This window comes from Lagopus leucura, unplaced genomic scaffold (genome assembly GCF_019238085.1).
Source record: "Lagopus leucura isolate 7727_CA_CO unplaced genomic scaffold, USGS_WTPT01 55188-0_obj-0_obj, whole genome shotgun sequence".
NCBI classification, from domain to species: Eukaryota; Metazoa; Chordata; class Aves; order Galliformes; family Phasianidae; genus Lagopus; species Lagopus leucura.
This window is the reverse complement of record NW_024968257.1, coordinates 1-17065: the sequence shown is the minus strand read 5'-3', so window position 1 is coordinate 17065 and position 17065 is coordinate 1. Positions and strand designations below refer to the sequence as shown.

Sequence of the window (17065 nt, the reverse complement as noted above, 5' to 3'; positions counted from 1 at the left end):
AGGGGGGGAGCTGTTGCAGCAGGGCCAGGGCAGGCGATGAAGATGCTTGGCGCTTGGAGCAGCTCTGCTATGGAGACAGGCTGAGGAGCCAGGGTGTGCAGCATGGAGAGAAGGCTGCAGGGAGACCTCATTGCGGGCTTCCAGGACTTAAAGGGAGCTTATGAACAGGAGGGGGACCGACCTTTTACAGCAGCAGACAGTGAGAGGACGAGGAGAAAAGACTCTAAGCTACAAGAGGCGGATGCAGGTGAGATGCGGGGGAAATCCCTCAGAGGGCAGCGAGGCGCTGGCACTGCTGCCCGGAGCTGTGGGCTCCATCCCTGGGGGCTCAGAGCCACGGCCGGACCCGACGGAGTTGGGGGTAGCCGGAAGGCGGCAGGGTGTACCGGGGGCGGCGAGGGCCTCCCGACCGGACACGCGGCGCTCTCCGATGCCGGCGCACCGCACGCAGAGCTCCGCCCGTTCCGGGGCCGCTGACGCCAGGAGCCGCGCCGTGCCGCGTTCTGTCACAGCTCACCATCGCTGCCCTGCTCCTCTTGCCGCCCGCCCGAAGCCCCTCCGCGTCCCGTCCCGCGGTCCGCTTGCGGCCGTTCACGCGGTCAGACCGACCCGCCATGGCCTCGCCGAGGAGCCGAGCCGAGCCGACAGCGCCTGCGCGGAGAGCGCGGGGAGTGCGCAGCCGCGGGGCGGGGAGCGGGGCAGGACCGCGGGCGGTTTGAAGCGGCGGAGATGGCTACGAAGCGGCTGGCCAGGTGCGGGCCGCGGCACATACCACTGGGCCGGGCCGGGCCGGCCGGGCCGGCCGGGCCAGCCGGGCTGCCCCGCCCCGCCCCGCCCCGGGCCGGAGCGGTCTCCTCTCGGCCCGGCGCTGAGGCCGCCCCGTCCCGCAGATCGCTGGGGATGGCGCAGAGCGGCCGGAGCGGCGGGGTGACGGAGCGGCGATCCGGATTCGGCTTCCTGCTCGTCCTGGACTTCGAGTCCACGTGCTGGCGGGACGCACGGCAACGCCGCCCCGAGATCAGTGAGTGCTGCTCCGGGAGTGCCCGGCTGTGTGCGGGGTGCGATGTGCGTTTGTATGTTTGCGGGGTGCGATGTGCGTTTGTATGTTGCGGGGTGCCCGCGTGCCGCACTTGACACGGACGCGGTGTTTTCCTCCCGCCGCTCTCGCTGTGCTCCGTCCCAGTTGAGTTCCCGGCCGTGCTGCTGAACGCCGCCACGGGGCGGATCGAGGCCGAGTTCCACGCCTTCGTGCAGCCGCAGGAGCAGCCCGTACTCTCCGAGTTCTGCACGGCGCTGACCGGCGTCACGCAGGTATCCCGCTGTGACTTACACCATTCGGTGCTCCTTTAAAGGGCCGAAGGCAGCCAAACCTCCAGCGGACTGCAGTCTGTACTGACGCGGGTGTTTCTCTATCCGCTGCCCAAAGAAACAAGTTGACGAAGGAGTCCCTCTGCACATCTGCTTGTCACAATTCTTGAAGTGGCTTCAGGAGATACAGAAGGAGAAGAAATTTCTGTTCATCTCAGAAATCCCAAGTAATGCCATTCCAGAGACAAAGATGTGTGCTTTTGTTACTTGGACAGGTAGGCAACGTTCCCTTTTGCTTATTGCACAAAGCAGAGCGCATTAAAAAGGAGTCCTTGGTGGGACTGTTATCTGTGCCTGCTTTGGGACTGTCCTGCATTGATGGCCATAAGGCAGCAGTGCTCACCGCCCCATCGCAGGGCTGCCGCTGATTTGTAGGTGGCTGTGCACCGTCTTGCCCAGCTGTTGGTTTGTTTGCTTGTTTGGTAACCTCTGGCTTGTTCAGGTGAGAATAATGCCCAATTGGCAGAAGTTAGGATTAAAGAAACATTAATTCTTTGCTTGCTCTTGTCTTCCCTGTGCAGACTGGGACCTGGGCGTGTGCTTGCACTACGAATGTAAGAGGAAGCAGTTGCGGAAACCTGGCATCTTCAATTCCTGGATTGATCTCAAAGCGACGTACAGGGTGAGAAAAACCAGTAAGCTGGAACATAGGTCTGTGTTATAACCTCAGATGCTAATTGTATCACACCTACCAGGCAGCACTGTGTTCCAGTAATTAGAGTTACCCGACTTCTTTCATTCTGTGTTGTTGCACAAATAACAAACTGCATGCCTTATGACTGTAAATTTTAATAGAAATCATAATGCTAGGGAAGTAACGTGTTGTTAGATAAATTACTGATAATCGTTGGAGAATTTTTGAGCTATTCTTCTTTTCCTGGCATCTTTTGCTTGCTTGCTGCCTGGACTTCCCTGTTTTTCCTACACTGCTCTTACTGTCTTACATTGCTACCTAGAAAGTAGTGGTCCTTGTCTGCTCAGCAGTTACATCAGGACATAGTGTGGGAACTGTATTCTGACCAGAACAGTACTAGTACTGATCAGAGCAGTGCTAGTAACACTGAAAATGGATATCTACTGAGGAAATGAAAGATTGTTTTTATGGTGGTGGGTTTTTTCTTGGTTGGTTTTTCGGTCTACACACAAACAGGAGTTCTGTTGCAGCCAAGGAAACATTCAAAGGAGCGATCCAGGAGTTTGCCTGTCCCTAGTGCTGGAGCTCAGGCAGCAGATTTAGATCTCTAAAGTCAAACAACGTGATCAAGGGGAGAACCAGGGAGTCATATCTTTCCTTATTTAATTTACTTGGCACATACATATTGCAAAGGCATAAGTTTAAAAATATATATATAGAACAGTTTAAGCATCTCAAGATGTATTGTAATTGTATTCTTCAAGGCTTTCTTTCTGTTAAGGCCTTTATTGATGTAAGGCATGAAGTGCAAATGGATGATTGCTGAACAAAGGTAGAGTGGATTAGTTTAAGACTGGAAGAGGAAGGAATCATTGTTCTTTCCATTCTTATCTGCTGTTGGTAATGCACGTGCTTTTTTATGCTCATTTATCACAGTAGTAACATGAAGAAATCTGACTTGCACAATGGCAGTGGGAGATTTATTATTCCTTAGATGATATTTTGGAAGTGCTTTTCACTCCACTGTGAACTGCTGCATCTTAACCAGCCGCATGTTTCTCCTTAGGCCTTCTATAACAGAAAACCTAAAGGGCTGAGTGGTGCTTTACAGGATTTGGGGCTGGCTTTTGTTGGACGGGAACATTCTGGTAAGTGTGATTTGATGAATCTCTCTCTGTATATGAATATATATAATATTATTTCCAGGTAGTCCAGACTGTAGCCTTCTGGTCAATAAAACCATCCAAGTAGAAACAGCTGAGAGGTCAGAGTTTGCCATTTTTATTCTCATGCTTAATTTTAGAATTCCCTCCCAGAGCTTTTGTGTGTATGTGCTCCACAATATCAAGTTCTGAGTTGCTTGGGCATGAAAGGAAAAAGAAAGCGAGGAAGGGATAAGGAAACTTGATCTTACCTGACAGCTCATGAGTAGCTTATGAGTATGAAAGAATACAAACATAATATTTATTTTTAATTTTTGATATAGTTAATACGAAACAGGAAGGATTTTAACAGTTGTGGCTATATATTCAGCTACACGAGTTCTTAAGTGTATGTACATGTTACTTTTCCTAGTGTACGGAAATGTTACTTGTCCTCTAATAAGAACTGTCAGCAGTAGTAGATTAAAAGGAAGATATCAATATATAACCATACTTTCGAAGGGTTGGATGATTCTCGGAATACTGCTCGTCTTGCTTGGAGGCTGATTTGTGATGGGTGTGTGCTGAAGATTACTAAATCTTTGGATAAGGTTGGTCACTATTTCGTATCTTTCCTCTACTAGTCTTGTAGCCTGAAATACAGGTGAAGGGTGAATCTTGAGTATGAACTGAACAGAATACCCTTAGGCTGACACTCTTGTTAGTTTTGTGCAGTGATTCCTAAAGCTTCTGGGTATTTACTTTCCAAAATCTCTTTTTGTTAATGGACTCCTAGTCCTGTCCTAGGAAGAACTTAATTTCCAGAACGCTGAATACCAACTCTGCTGACAAGACTCTGCCAGGAAGTAGCAGCAGCCTTGAAACATCCAGAGATAGATCTTGCAAGGCAAGCTCTCTGGCAGAGAGAAACCACAATGGTACTGCTGGAATTATGGTAAATTCCCACGTACAATCTGCAGAACGGGCCACTTGCAGTGATTGCGCCCCAGACATGCATGTTGTATCTGGCAGCAGCTCAAGGACTGATTTCCGTGAGGAAGTCCGAAGCTCTTCCACAGTATCTGCTGACAGATTTCCTCTTCTTGGACACGTGCAGCAATCTCACAGTACTTTGTCACCAGGCATTCAGCAAGGATTGAACAGCGGGCATCTCATGAGTGCAGCAAGGTACAGCTCTCCAGTGTGTGGGTCAGGACTAGTACTTGTCTCCACCACCATCTCCTCAGTTAATACCTCCAGTGAGGATACAGGCACTCATTCTGATTGCTTGTCTCTGCTAGCTGACTGGGAAGATGTAGCTCTAATACCTAAATCTCAGTCTGAACCAAATTCAGACTGCGTTCAATCTGAGGAGGACTCAAGTACAGACATCTTAACTGTGTCTGAAGAAAAAACAATTCCAAAGCAATCGGCTGAGATCAGTTCAGGTGATCAAAGTTTGGGGAAAACTCTGGTACCCACAGAACCTCCTGGATCTATCGTTTACAAAAGTCCTGATACTACTATCTATAATGTAGGAATGGTACAAAGGCAGACTTCAAATCTTTCTGCCTTTAAGATCCCATCTGCAAAGGTAAATGCTATTTCTTCCCAATCAGTATTAATGAGAAATTATTCTGTTCCTTCTGAGGTTCCCAAAAGAAAGCCAACCAGTCCAGCAGCACTCCCACCAGCAAAAAAACAGTCTTTTGCTATCTATCAAGAGAAAACTGTGTCTTCAGATCATGCCTTACCTTTGAGAAATTTGAATTTGTCCAAAGCATCTCGCGCCGTTCTGAGCTCCACAGTCAATCCAAATCAGTCTGTAACAGCTGTGCAAAATCAAAGACTAACTCCCCCTCTGTGTAACTGTGGTCAAAGGGCTAAAAGGTTCTATGTGTCAAATGCAGGTCCAAGTCATGGCAAGGCTTTTTTCTGTTGTCCTGTTGGCAGGCGTGAAGGTAGTAAGAGAAGTTGTGGATACTTCAAGTGGGAAAATGCATTTCTAAATGAGAAATCTCATGATATCACCGTGAATGTAGATGCTTTGACCTCTCTTGGAACGTGCCCCAGCACTTCAGGAAATGATTCCAACAAATATTTGTTCCTCAGACCATCTATGAGAACTTGAAGCTTTTTAATTTGGTGGTTTGAATCTGAATCTCAGTTAACTGTAGTTAATGAAACTGGGGCAGTCCAGTGTCAAATACATGTTCTCAGCAGAGGATGAAAATAATGCTGCTTGGCTAATGTGGATGAAAATTGCAGTGTTTAAGCATGCAGACATACCCATGTTGACAAGGTTGGAATGAGACAGAACAAATCACTGTGCTGCAGTTAAGGTGTGAGCAGCTGCTGTTACGCATCTTAAACTCCTACTTCATCATCACGTGCCTTAAATTCTTTGCTAATTGAGTCCTCAAACAATTTAATGATGTAGATTTTGCTTTTATACTATTTTTACTAAATATACTTGTAGAGATTTTTAACTGTAACTGTTAAATATGTATTTGTAAGTTATCATGCTGCTCAGAAGTGATTACTGAAGCAAGTGTTGCAGTAAATTCTTGTGATTTTTCTCATTTCAGTAATAATAAAGATAAAATGCAGTTTAAAGATGGTTCATTAAGTTTATTTAACACATCATCTACTGCCCTGCCCTCCTTATAAGAGAACTGCTGTGTCATTTGTGCCTGCCTGCTTTTGTGCTCTCCATGTGGCACTGGGGCAGCTGAGTGCTGGGGGTCAGGTGAGACTTAGTGAAAATGTCAACTAAGAGACATCATGTATCTTCACATTACTGTGTAAATCAGCATTATCTTATTTTGTTTAGAGAAACAAACAAAGCAAAAAGGCACTGGAACCCACACGCTATGTTAAAGCAGCAACACAACCCAAAACCCAAAGCATTCTAATATCTCCTCCACTCCTTCTGGCGTAGTTCATTTCTTCGGATCTTCCCGCTAATGGTTTTTGGCAGCTCTCGAACAAACTCCATCTAATGGGAAAGGGAAGGAATTACAGTACAAAATAATTCATTTCAGATGTGACTTCCCCTTGGTGGCACAGCCTCACAAGCGGTGTAATAGTTGATACATGCTTTCTTATGGTCATGACAATTTCTTAAAGAATTTGGATAATTGACGACTCACTTTCCGAGGATACTTGTATGGAGCAGTAGCTTTCTTAACGTGGTCTTGTAGCTCTTTCATCATTTTTTCTGGATCATGTGAGACGTAGTTGGGCGTTAAAACAACAAAGGCTTTCACTACCTTGAAGACAATAAGGGAACAGAAGGTGAAGCGATGATGAAACATCATACAACAGTCAGATTTGAAAGATTGGTTTAACTTTCACATTTACCAAACGTTCATGTGCAAACTGCAGAATAACAAATACGACAAACAGCTATGCCAATGTTGTGTGTTTGTCTGGACTATGGGGATAGTCAAAAGGGGAAATACTGGAATGCAGAGGAAAAGCTTCAAATTGTGCTTTGGTTATGTTGGATGTGGGGTAATTGCCGTGGTCTGTTTTTCTGGTTAGACATATCTGACAGAGTAGAAATGCCAATTTGATTTTATTCAGTTCAAAAATTCCATCACTGGATAGACTAATCCACTGGAAGCTGGTCTTCCTCAGCCACGGTGTGCATAAACCTCCCTTTTACCTAAAATGTGCTTAGCTTGTTTACCTCTCCCCTGATGGGGTCTGGACTGCTGACAACTGCTGATTCCACCACTGCAGGATGCTCTATTAGAGCACTTTCTACTTCAAATGGTCCGATGCGGTATCTTTAGAATGGAGATAAAGGTTCTTTATTTGTACTTGACACACATAAACACATCTTGTCTGAATCAGCTCTATTATTTGTGCTGGCAGATGTATTGTTAATCAGTTTGATTTACCCAGCAGAATTAATGACGTCATCAGCTCTCCCAACAAACCAGAAATATCCATCTTCATCCATGAGCCCCCTGTCTCCAGTAACATAGAAATCCCCACGGACCGTTGCCTTTGTTTTCTCTGGATCATCCTAGGAAATATTAAATTGTGTTTCGCTTAAAGGCTACTTGGAAAATAAAATAAATTGCATTCTAGTAGATTCATGATCAGCAGGAATATTCAGAGGGACATTAATAATAAACAACAATAGATTATTAATTCACTATTATCAGCCCATAAAGCAAGACATAGTTGATGATTGGACAAGATGGCCTCTTCCAACCTTAATGATTCCATGATAATAGGCTGATAGCATCCCCAAAATTTAATATGGTTTCCTGTTGTAAGAACTGAGAGCACTGTGTTTGTTTTTCTGATTCTGGGACTGAACATTTGAACTGAAATGGAAACAAAAAACGCTGTGCTCAAAACACTAGATGGAGCCCAGTTCTGCACTGAAGATACTTGAACAGTGTCCCCACTTCTCAGATGGGGTTTCTAGCCCTCTGACCAAAGAGTATTTGGGGACTCGGGGAGTAAGCTGTTAGAGATTTCCCTTTTTATTAAGCCAATAATAAAAAAAAAAAGTGGATTCAGCTTGCTAGGCAAGGTGCTGTCATCGACCAACTAACAACTTGTGTATGTAGACTAAGCAGCTGCATGAAAAGAAAAGGAAATTCTTTCCTTCCCAGGGGTTTTTAGACATCTAAGCAGTATATGTAAATGAAATGAGGCAGGGATTCCTTGGCAGAGACTTAACATGGCATCTGCTTTTGCTGGAGAAGCGTTCTTACAGTATAGCAAGTAAAGAGGAAAAGTGGTCTTGTAGGTTTTACTTTGATGGCAATGTCTCCTTCTTTTCCAGGAGGCAGAATATTACCGTTTTCATCTATAATCTGAAAATAAGCAAAACAAAACTTTATTGTCTTTGAGCCAAATTGAAAAGCATTATATTAATATTATAGAATCTTAATACTCATTTAAAATTATTTGGAGCATTGGATGTGAGTCTGACCCTGAAATTACAGTGTCAGCTTAATGCAAATCCACTGTACCTCACACTGTTTTTTATCTGAGCAATTCCCAGTACTATGAAAACATGTAATGAAGTTAGTAAGACTCCAAAGAGGTTAAGTAATGAACGTGAAAACAGAAGAAGCTGCTAAAAAGCTTAGAAAGGTAATAAAAATCTCAAACTATATTGCAAATATTGCCAGAATTTACTTCATCAGCTTTGTTATCCCCAAAGAAATATGTTCGCCCTCTTTGTTTACTCAGTAATTTGACTTCCATCATTGCCTTCTCATCCAATAGTGGGTTGTCATCTATGTCATCCCACTGAGGCTGGTGCAAGAGGTGTGACTGCTCATTTCCACATTGCGTTTGGGTCAGTAACGTACTTGTAATCCATTCCTTGTGGAATGATGCTGCATAGCACAGTGCCACGCTAAAGCTCTTAAACCTCTTTGATGGCAACTGACGATCTGAGAGATGGCAGTGCCACCAGAGGTGCCATACCTTGACATCATACCCTGGAGATGGCTTTCCCATAGAGCCAGGTTTAATTTCCATTCCTTTAAAATTTCCACAGACCAGCACCTGTAATCAATATTTTTCTCAGTCAAACAGTGACTTGTATATTCAGTCTTTAGCTTAGGTTTAGAAGACTCAGCTAACATAACAAACTTCTGTAGGAAATAACGATCCCTTCATTATAATCATACATCCAGTGAAATAAATGACTCTCTGGAAATCTTGCCGAGAACCGCAAACAGGGTGAGCATTCCAAAGGTAGAGTTCAAAGCAGAATTTGGAAGGAGGTCATGAAGAGTGCGTCTCAAGTGAAGACCAGGCCTTGGATTTTTTGGGGAGTCTTATGAGTTGAAAAAACTGTGTTTTCATTGTTACATATTGGAATTGACTTTCTCCCTAAAAGTCACAACTGCTGTAATAGTGATGATGAGTTTGTGTTGCTGGGATGTGGTGAAGTGAGGAGGAGTACGTAAACCTAATACAACTGTGTACAATCTTTTTAATGGCTTTTTCTTGGCAAACTGAATAGAATTTATATGCTTTTCACCTGTAAAGCTTAACGTACAGTTTCTGTTTGTCCGTAGCCTTCATGGATATCCAGCCCCGTCCATGCTTTCCACTCAGCCATCACCTCGGGGTTGACTGGCTCCCCGGCGCTCACACAGTGCCGCAGGCTGTTGAATGTGCAGCTGGAAAGAGAAAGCAAATGACTCCAGTTATGTCTACTGTGTCCCATTTGCTGCAGTATTCCTGCACTGTGGGGGACCTTTCTACACAAATTGCTGTTCCGTTTGAACTGTGCAGAGCTAAACAACAACAAATCTGAAAATAGCAGAAGAAAGAAAGAAAAAAAAGCTTTCTGTTTTACTTCTGTATTATTTGGAAAATCTAATAATGCGATGTTTCTAGTCCTAGAGTCTGAACTGGAGCCTGGACCAAGGAGGAATAATGAAGTTCAACCCTGCCAGTGAGAACCCAGTGAGGCCGAGATGTCTCTCATACGTGTCACTGACCGTACCGACACACACTTCATGGGGAGCACACTACTGGTGGGACATAGGAGGGGAACAGAGGGAAGAAGAATGTGACAGTAAAAGTATTTCTGAGTGTTAAGTATGATACCATGCTGCCTTCCACTGTCGCTTACAAAGTCTAAGGTGGTACCTCAAGCATTTATTCTGACTTTATTCACAATAAATGAGACTTAAGGTGTTGAGAAACACACAGTCTGAGTTTCTGTTTACCTCTGTGAATGTGGAACAAAATCAGAGAGCTGAGCACTTGGCTCACTGCTTTGATGGAAGACACTGCTGGGGACACGGCCTCGGCTTACCTGGGCGGCTGGTGCTGCACGAGCATTCGGTAGGCAGTTGGGGCTGAGCAGAAGACAGTTATGGGAAACCTTGACAGGCTCTAAGGAGTTCAGAATAGTAAAAACCAATGTGGTCAATATAGGCTGTGAGGTCTCATCTGCAATATAAGAGATGTAATGGCATCTGCCTGCATCAGGCTTATGAAACACACAAACAAAATATTAGTGTCTTAAAATTATAATATTAGTGTAGCACAGCAGTTACATTTATTTAGTTTTTTTTTTTTTCTCCAAAACAGAATCTGCATCATCTTACAATGGGTTTGTTATGCCAGAGCTTTGCACTCTGAGAAAGTCTGAACTCCTCCTAGCGGAGCTGCTTTGTAATTGCAATTTAGGGAGAAAAAAAGTGAAATCCTAAACCTACGTTTTTAGATGTCCTACAGGACTAAAACTGAAAGCGTTCTCCAACACAGCCTGGTGTTACCTAGCAGCTCCCACCACCTCAGAAGGGGTGAAGTGGCGGTACTCTTTTACAAAGGGTAAGAAGTTGTGTGTGGAGAATGGAAGACAATATGATGTTGATGGCATTTGTTAAAGGAATTCAGCCTTGCTGCCTCCTCACCCCTTACCACTGAGTTACACGGTGCAGGCAACCAGCACTCTCACTTATCTATTAAAGTCACTCATTTTAATAACAGATTAGCTTTGCAGATCCCAGCCCAATCTCCTCTGTGTTTCATTTCTAGGACTAACAGCAAACAGCTGCAAGGTTGGCTCCCCCACATACCTCAAAGACAGCAGGCGGGCTGAACTGCGGCATCTTATGCACAAATAAACATGCCCCTTGACTCCATGCTGAAAAAATGCTCCACGCTGCTTTGGCCCAGCCCGTGTCTGAGGTATTCCAATATATATCTGAAGAGGTCAGGTTCAGCCAGTACCTGATAGCAGAAGGAAGCATAGCCTACAGTCCATGCTTAGCAGAAATAAAGCAAGTAGTAAAACATCATGAGATGTGCCAGGGAAGCGAATCTGGCACTGTTTGGCTTAAGTAGCATTTAGATAGACCTGAATGGCTGAGCATGACCAGGTCCTGGCAATGGCAGGGTGCAGCAGGATGGACTGATGCTGCATGTTTCCAAGGGAAGTTGTAGCGATGGAGCAGCAAAACCTACCTCAGGATGTGCTGGTGCATGAATATAAGATTGCTTGACTCACTGTTAGTGACAAGGATGGTTTTGGTTTACCGCATATGGTTTGTTATTCTCTTCCAGTTAGACTGAAGTGCACTGCCCTATCAATTTTATAAACAATATTGCTTTATAAATCTGGAGATTCTGAATTATCAGCATTTCATTCCTCTAGGAGCTCTGTTGAACCCAGGCACACACGAACCCAGAAGCCTGTCAGACCCACGTTCTCCCATTTTGGATACGGACTTTATGAACTTATGCTGATGTTCATTTGGTGGACTGTCTGTTAAGTGCTAGCTTACTTATTGGACACACGGCAAAAGAGTTATCAAAAGTTAAAGAAAATGTTAAAAAGAAGTTAGTATGTCTATTTGGCTGCTACATTCCATGCACACTAGGACAGCTGGACTCAAAATGTGCCTTGTTTCCTGGGAAAAACAACCAATCAAACAAATCTTGGTTGGGTCTCACAGAAGGGTTGTTTTTTAAAGCAGCGAAACAAACGTTTCTGGTTAAACCTTGCGTTTCTCTTCCTTCTGCCACACCACCAATCTGTCTGACGAAGCAGTGGACATACCTTCCACTCACTGTGAGGCCAATACCATAGCTGCAGTGGGAATGTTCCGCCATTTTTGGAGCTCCCGTCGTCCCACTAGTAAAATAGATGGCCATGGGGTGTTGAGACTTCGTGGTTACGCACTGGTGATCAGATGGAGCATTTCTTTAAAATGAACAAAATGAGGAATGAAATGATTTGTGTGACTTACACGTTCCTGAAGATGTTCAGAATAACCTCTGCAGCAATCAGAAGTGCCAAAACCATTTATATTTTTCCACTGTGCAGACCCAGAAGGATTGGCACCTGCAGCATTTCTCATTCAAAGCAAATGGAAACACTCTTATCTTTACTGAGACACTGTCACAGTGGTGGTTACTCACTTCAGGAGATCCTTGAAGCTCAGCCATCCCTCTCGGTGGCTCTCTGACACCAGCAACTTGAACTTCAGAGACTGGCAGTCAGCCTCTACTGACTCTACAGCTGATGCAACAGAGTCATCGGTGATTATGCCCTTTGCCTTGGATTTCTGTAGGCGATAGACAATGTCCTTTGCTGTCAGCTGCTGTGTGCCAGGAATCAGGACGGTTCCTAAACAGGAGCAAGTGGAATGGAAAAAATAGCTTATATGTTGCTTAATAATTCTTGTACCACTAAGACTTCAGCTTACTTGGTGGTTTTGAGTGAGACAATGCTGTACCATGACATTCTGAGTTGAAAACATCGGCAAACTGAGCAGGTAACAGATCCCACAGGGGCCATGTGAAACACCTGGCTAAATGTGGGCCAGCTTCACTGCAAGGTTGCAAGAAGGTGCATTTGGGATGCATCACAAGTGCTGGAGAAAGGAGAATGTCAAAGGAGAGTGGGCTCATAGTGTTTCCTTAACACCTAGGGCATATGCAGAACTACACAGAAATGCCACATTTGGCATGAAGGGCATTCCTGTTTTACTAGTTCATCCTCAACAGCATATTTCTAGTTCTGCATGCATTAAGTAGCAAGGACAGGTTTAAGTCATGATTTCCATCCCCATATGCCATTTGTATCCTCTCACCAACCTGTTCTCATGCAAGCCACGTTCAGCAGCCACCACTCTGGGATCCGTGGCAGAAGCAGTAGAACTTTGTCCCCACACTGCAGACTACAGGCACCAGAGAGTACATTGGCTGCTTTCCTGGACAGCAATCCCAGCTCCTCAAAGCTCCACTTCACCTCTTCTCCATCACCACCTACCCACCACAATGCGGGGTTCTTAGGCTTTTTTCCTTCCTATAGAATGAGAGGGTACAGTGCAAATGCTTCGCTTAAGGAACATACCACCTTTACCTTAATTAAGTCTGAGGAAACAAAGCGTTTGGCACTAATTCAGTGCTGGAGGAATCCGGGGATGAAGCTGAAATTTGCCACTGGCTCCAAATGAGGCTCTCCTTCAGGAAAAGCTGCCTACAAATATCATGCTAGAAATTCCTTTCCTGAGCTCATGTTGTTTCCCTCTGCAGAGGCTGTCCAGCCTTCTGTTCCTGGCCACAAAAAAAGCTCCCAATGGACACAGCTGCAGCTGAGCTGTGCCTCAGTTTTACAAACTCTCTGAGCTCATTTCCAACTTATTCTTGAATTGGGCCTATTTGTCACTTCTGAAAATTAGATCTGAGGTTCAAAACCGCAGTGTGATCTCGAATCAACATCCCTCATAACTAACAGATATGTGAAAAATGAAATGTATGCACACAACGTGCTCTTAAGGGGACTGATGCCTTTAGCAGTGACACTGTGTAAGTCACTTCCTGAGCAAAGAAAACTTCACGGAGGCAGCAAGAACATGGTATCTTGCTATCTGTTTGGTGGCAGAATAACACTAAGGTTGATCTTCAGGGAGAAGAGTTTAGTTGTGTACTTCAGAGGGCAAAACTCTTCAGGTGTTCATTCCTTGCTTAGTTTGCAGCCTGCCAAAATACATTCCCCCTGCAAATGGAGCAAATGCTCGCCTTGTGTCAGACAGGAGATACCTCTGCTCTGCTTCTGCTGCCAGGTGGACACCACTGTATTCAGCCCCTCATCATAAAGAACCTGTGGACTGCATCCACAGAGACTAGGACAATATAGTAAGAAGATAGGTCATACACCTACACTTCACCTTTTTTTTTTTTTTTTTTTATTCCCCATCCTTGCTTAGAACTTGTGCCTGTTTGGGCACTCAGAGTGTTTTGCTTTTGTGGACTGATAGCTCTGATAGCTCCTGATGCAAAGATTTCACGACTGTAAAAAGAACGGGGAGGTTTGGCAATACACCATGTTACTCATTTTGCTGGCAAGCAGTGAGATGTGCGGGGGCTGAGTGCTTTGCCTTGCACACACAGGCGGGGTGCATGTCACAGCTGGTAGGGGAGCCAGCACAAGGCTCCAAGTGCTCCAGTTGTTCTTGTCCTTAAGGCACAAATTTACTCAGGGTCAGTGTCACCAGGGTTACTGATTAAAGGAACACTTGGGCCCACAAACAAGGCAGCATGTGGCCTGAGCGGTTTACAGGTTCAAACTACATGAGATGGTCATGATATTGTAACCAGAGCACAACTGCAGCAGCGTGCTGGATGGATGTGCCTGGCAGCTCTCAGCTTTTCAGCAGCAGAGCAGACAAGTAGTGTTACCTTTTCTACTTCAGTCCATCTGTCTAGCACATCGCTCGCAAAGTTGAAGTACTCTGGCACCTCTGGTCTGTACTGCTGTTTCATGAGTTCGTAACTAAATGGGGTTTGAGCTAGGGAGCTCTGGCTGCAAAGCTGGCGAGATCTTCTCAGGGAAGCATGCAGGGACACGATGCTCAGGGCCTTCAGTAGACACCGCATGGCAGCAGCAGCTCAAGCAGCCTCCAAGAAATGCTGCAGATACAAACCTGGTGTTAGCTATGTAGTTTCAAAACGGCATTTACTAAAAGCAGTGGAATGAGCTGGAATAACAATAGCTGGTATCTGGAATACTGGGAGAGGACAGCTCTGGTTCTGCTGCTGGGTCCCTGCCTTCCACAGACCATCACACAGCTGCGATCCCCACCGTGCACCCAACTTGCCACGCTCAGGACGCCCAGCAGGGCACTATGCCCATGAGTCACAGCCTTTCCCTCCCTGCAGCTCCCACCCAGCTGCTAGACAGCGCTGCTGTTACATAGCAGGGACACTGAAAGCACCTGAACTGTGGCTGCTGGAAATGAAAGGACTGCTGCTGACTGAGAACACTTAAGTAGCAGCGTGGACTAAGACGGTGCATAGAAAACCAACAGTCCTGTGTGAGTTACTGGCTGACTGCAGTGTTACTTGCTACAAAGGCATCTGCAGTTTACCCTATTAGCACTGGTGTTATGTGCTGTATGAGATGGGGAAAGTTGAAAAGGACCCGAGATAAGGGATTCAAAATGTGGAGCTGTGTTTCTCTACAGTCAGCTTAGCAGGAGGGCAGAAAACTCAACAATCATAATTTTCATGCATTTATTTACAAAATAATACAAACACTGATAGCTCCTTGCTAAATTAATAATCATCCAGCTATAAACCCACATGATTTCAGTGAATTAATGAAGCAAAGGCACAATTTTTGATCTGTAACATTCAATCTGTTTATGAAAGACAGGAGAGAAACCCAATGAGATGAAAGGTGTGGAGAGGCAAGGAGAACAGGGAATACAGACAGACAAGAGGCATACCTGTCTTGTTCCAGTCTTGGACCAGAAAGCGTCCTGTCCAGCAGCAGCACAGCTCGTGCAGAGACTGTTACCTCACCTCTCAGTCTCTCAGCCCTCCAACAGCTGAGATGCACCTCAGCTTTGGCTGCTTGCACAAATCCAAGGCTTTGGTTGCACAGCTCTTCTAGCACTGCTGCTGTGCCCAGTGACCGCTGTCCATGTCTGTTCCGCGTACTTTGGACTCACACAAGGGGCAGCCAGGTCCCATCTGGAGAGAAGAGCTGACAGGTTTCTGCAGAGTTCAGAGTGGAAGCAGAAAGTGAGGTGAAAATCTCTCCTGTTTCCTTCCAGTTCCCTGCTCCGACCCCTGGCCCCAGAAAAGCACAGCCTTAGGACCTTGCTTGCTGCAGATAACTCCAGCTTGTTATACTCTGTTTGGGGCAGCACAGGGAACAACAGACCATAACCACAGCAGTGCAGCTGTGTCTGTCAACTCCTGGGGCGCTGCAGCTGGCACAGCATTCTGTAAGCACTCTGCCTCGTGGCCATAGCATTACTATGCTCTTTTTGCCATTAGCCCATGATGAAATGGTCACATTTGCCAGGGAGCTGGGGACATGGCTAACTGGCTAACCTTAATTTGGGGCACCAAGATTTACTCCTAAGGGTTTGGCTGTCAGAGTTCCTCCTGCTCCATTTCTACCCTCAAGCTGCAGCTCCAAGGTCAGCAGAGAGATTGCTAACAGCCATCTATATCTTTGAAGCCAAGAAGCTCCACATGCTGATCAGAAAAGGTGACACCGCAGCTTTTCTGCAGGCAGGATCTGCATGTTTGCCATGTTGCCCCTGGGGGTTCAGCTCATGTCTGTTGGTGACAAGCAGACACTGAAAAGGAGATGCTAACCAGCTCCTGCAGTGGTCATTTCCACTGAAAAAATGTTCCCCTAAATAGTGAATCTGCTCTCCACCTCGCAGCAAAGGGAGACCTGCATTCTGCAGGAGGACATTGTAAAAAGCTTGTTGGAACACAGGCAACAAAATCCTACCAGAAAGTGAATGAACAGCCTGAAAGGGATTCCCTAGCCAGATCACAATGCTGCAGAGGAGGGTGACAGCAACTAGTTTGTGATTAGCATCAGTAAATTTGCCAGGAGTGTGCAGGCAAAATTTCCAGCTCAGGAAGCAAACCTCATCCTGAGGAGGAATGTTTCTCCCATAACTGCCTGCCTGTATTACTGTTTTGTTAGGGCATAAAGCTGATTTCCAGAGCACCAGTGAATGTTTCCAAACCCCTCAGCACTCCTCACCACAAAGGTACTCTGGTTATGTCTGGGTGATTAATTGCATTCCCCTGGCTCAGCTCACAAGTGCGCAGTACCTTTCCCTCACAGTCAGACACAGCCTGCACAGCTCCACAGACCACTGCCATAAACCTTGAGACCTCAGAGGTTCAGTGACTTCAGAGCTTCATTTGTACATGTATGGGTTGGGAGAGGAACTCAGGGAGAGAAGGCCATCAGGGTTGTGGTGGACGAAGAGCTGGACGTGAGGCAGCAGTGTGCGCTCGCAGCCCCAAAGGCCGACTGCATCCTGGGCTGCAGCAGCAGAGGGGGGCGGTGGGCAGCGAGGGGATTGTCCCCCTCTGCTCTGCCCTCGGAGCCCCCAGCTGCAGTGCTGCGTCCAGGCCTGGGGCCTGGCATAGC

The 17065-nt window shown here is 45.9% G+C and overlaps 2 protein-coding genes across 2 annotated transcripts; one reads left to right on the top strand and one right to left on the bottom strand.

Moving 5' to 3' along the window:
• The first annotated feature begins 729 nt into the window (after positions 1-729).
• On the top strand, positions 730-5579 carry ERI2 (ERI1 exoribonuclease family member 2). The gene is made up of 7 exons (XM_042894407.1): positions 730-1021; positions 1184-1311; positions 1427-1583; positions 1890-1990; positions 3069-3150; positions 3667-3755; positions 3941-5579. Exons 1-7 carry the CDS (start codon positions 730-732, stop codon positions 5273-5275), a joined length of 2184 nt encoding a protein of 727 aa, XP_042750341.1. The 3' UTR covers positions 5276-5579.
• Positions 5580-5754: 175 nt separating this feature from the next.
• On the bottom strand, positions 5755-15782 carry LOC122193571 (acyl-coenzyme A synthetase ACSM3, mitochondrial-like). Its single transcript, XM_042894406.1, has 14 exons — positions 15384-15782; positions 14335-14565; positions 12748-12958; positions 12070-12277; positions 11708-11851; positions 10725-10878; positions 9956-10035; positions 9188-9311; positions 8608-8688; positions 7884-7985; positions 7053-7180; positions 6839-6938; positions 6297-6416; positions 5755-6142 (listed from the first exon to the last, which is right to left on the bottom strand). Exons 2-14 carry the CDS (start codon positions 14530-14532, stop codon positions 6056-6058), a joined length of 1737 nt encoding a protein of 578 aa, XP_042750340.1. The 5' UTR covers positions 14533-14565; positions 15384-15782; the 3' UTR covers positions 5755-6055.
• Between the last annotated feature and the right edge of the window lie 1283 nt (positions 15783-17065).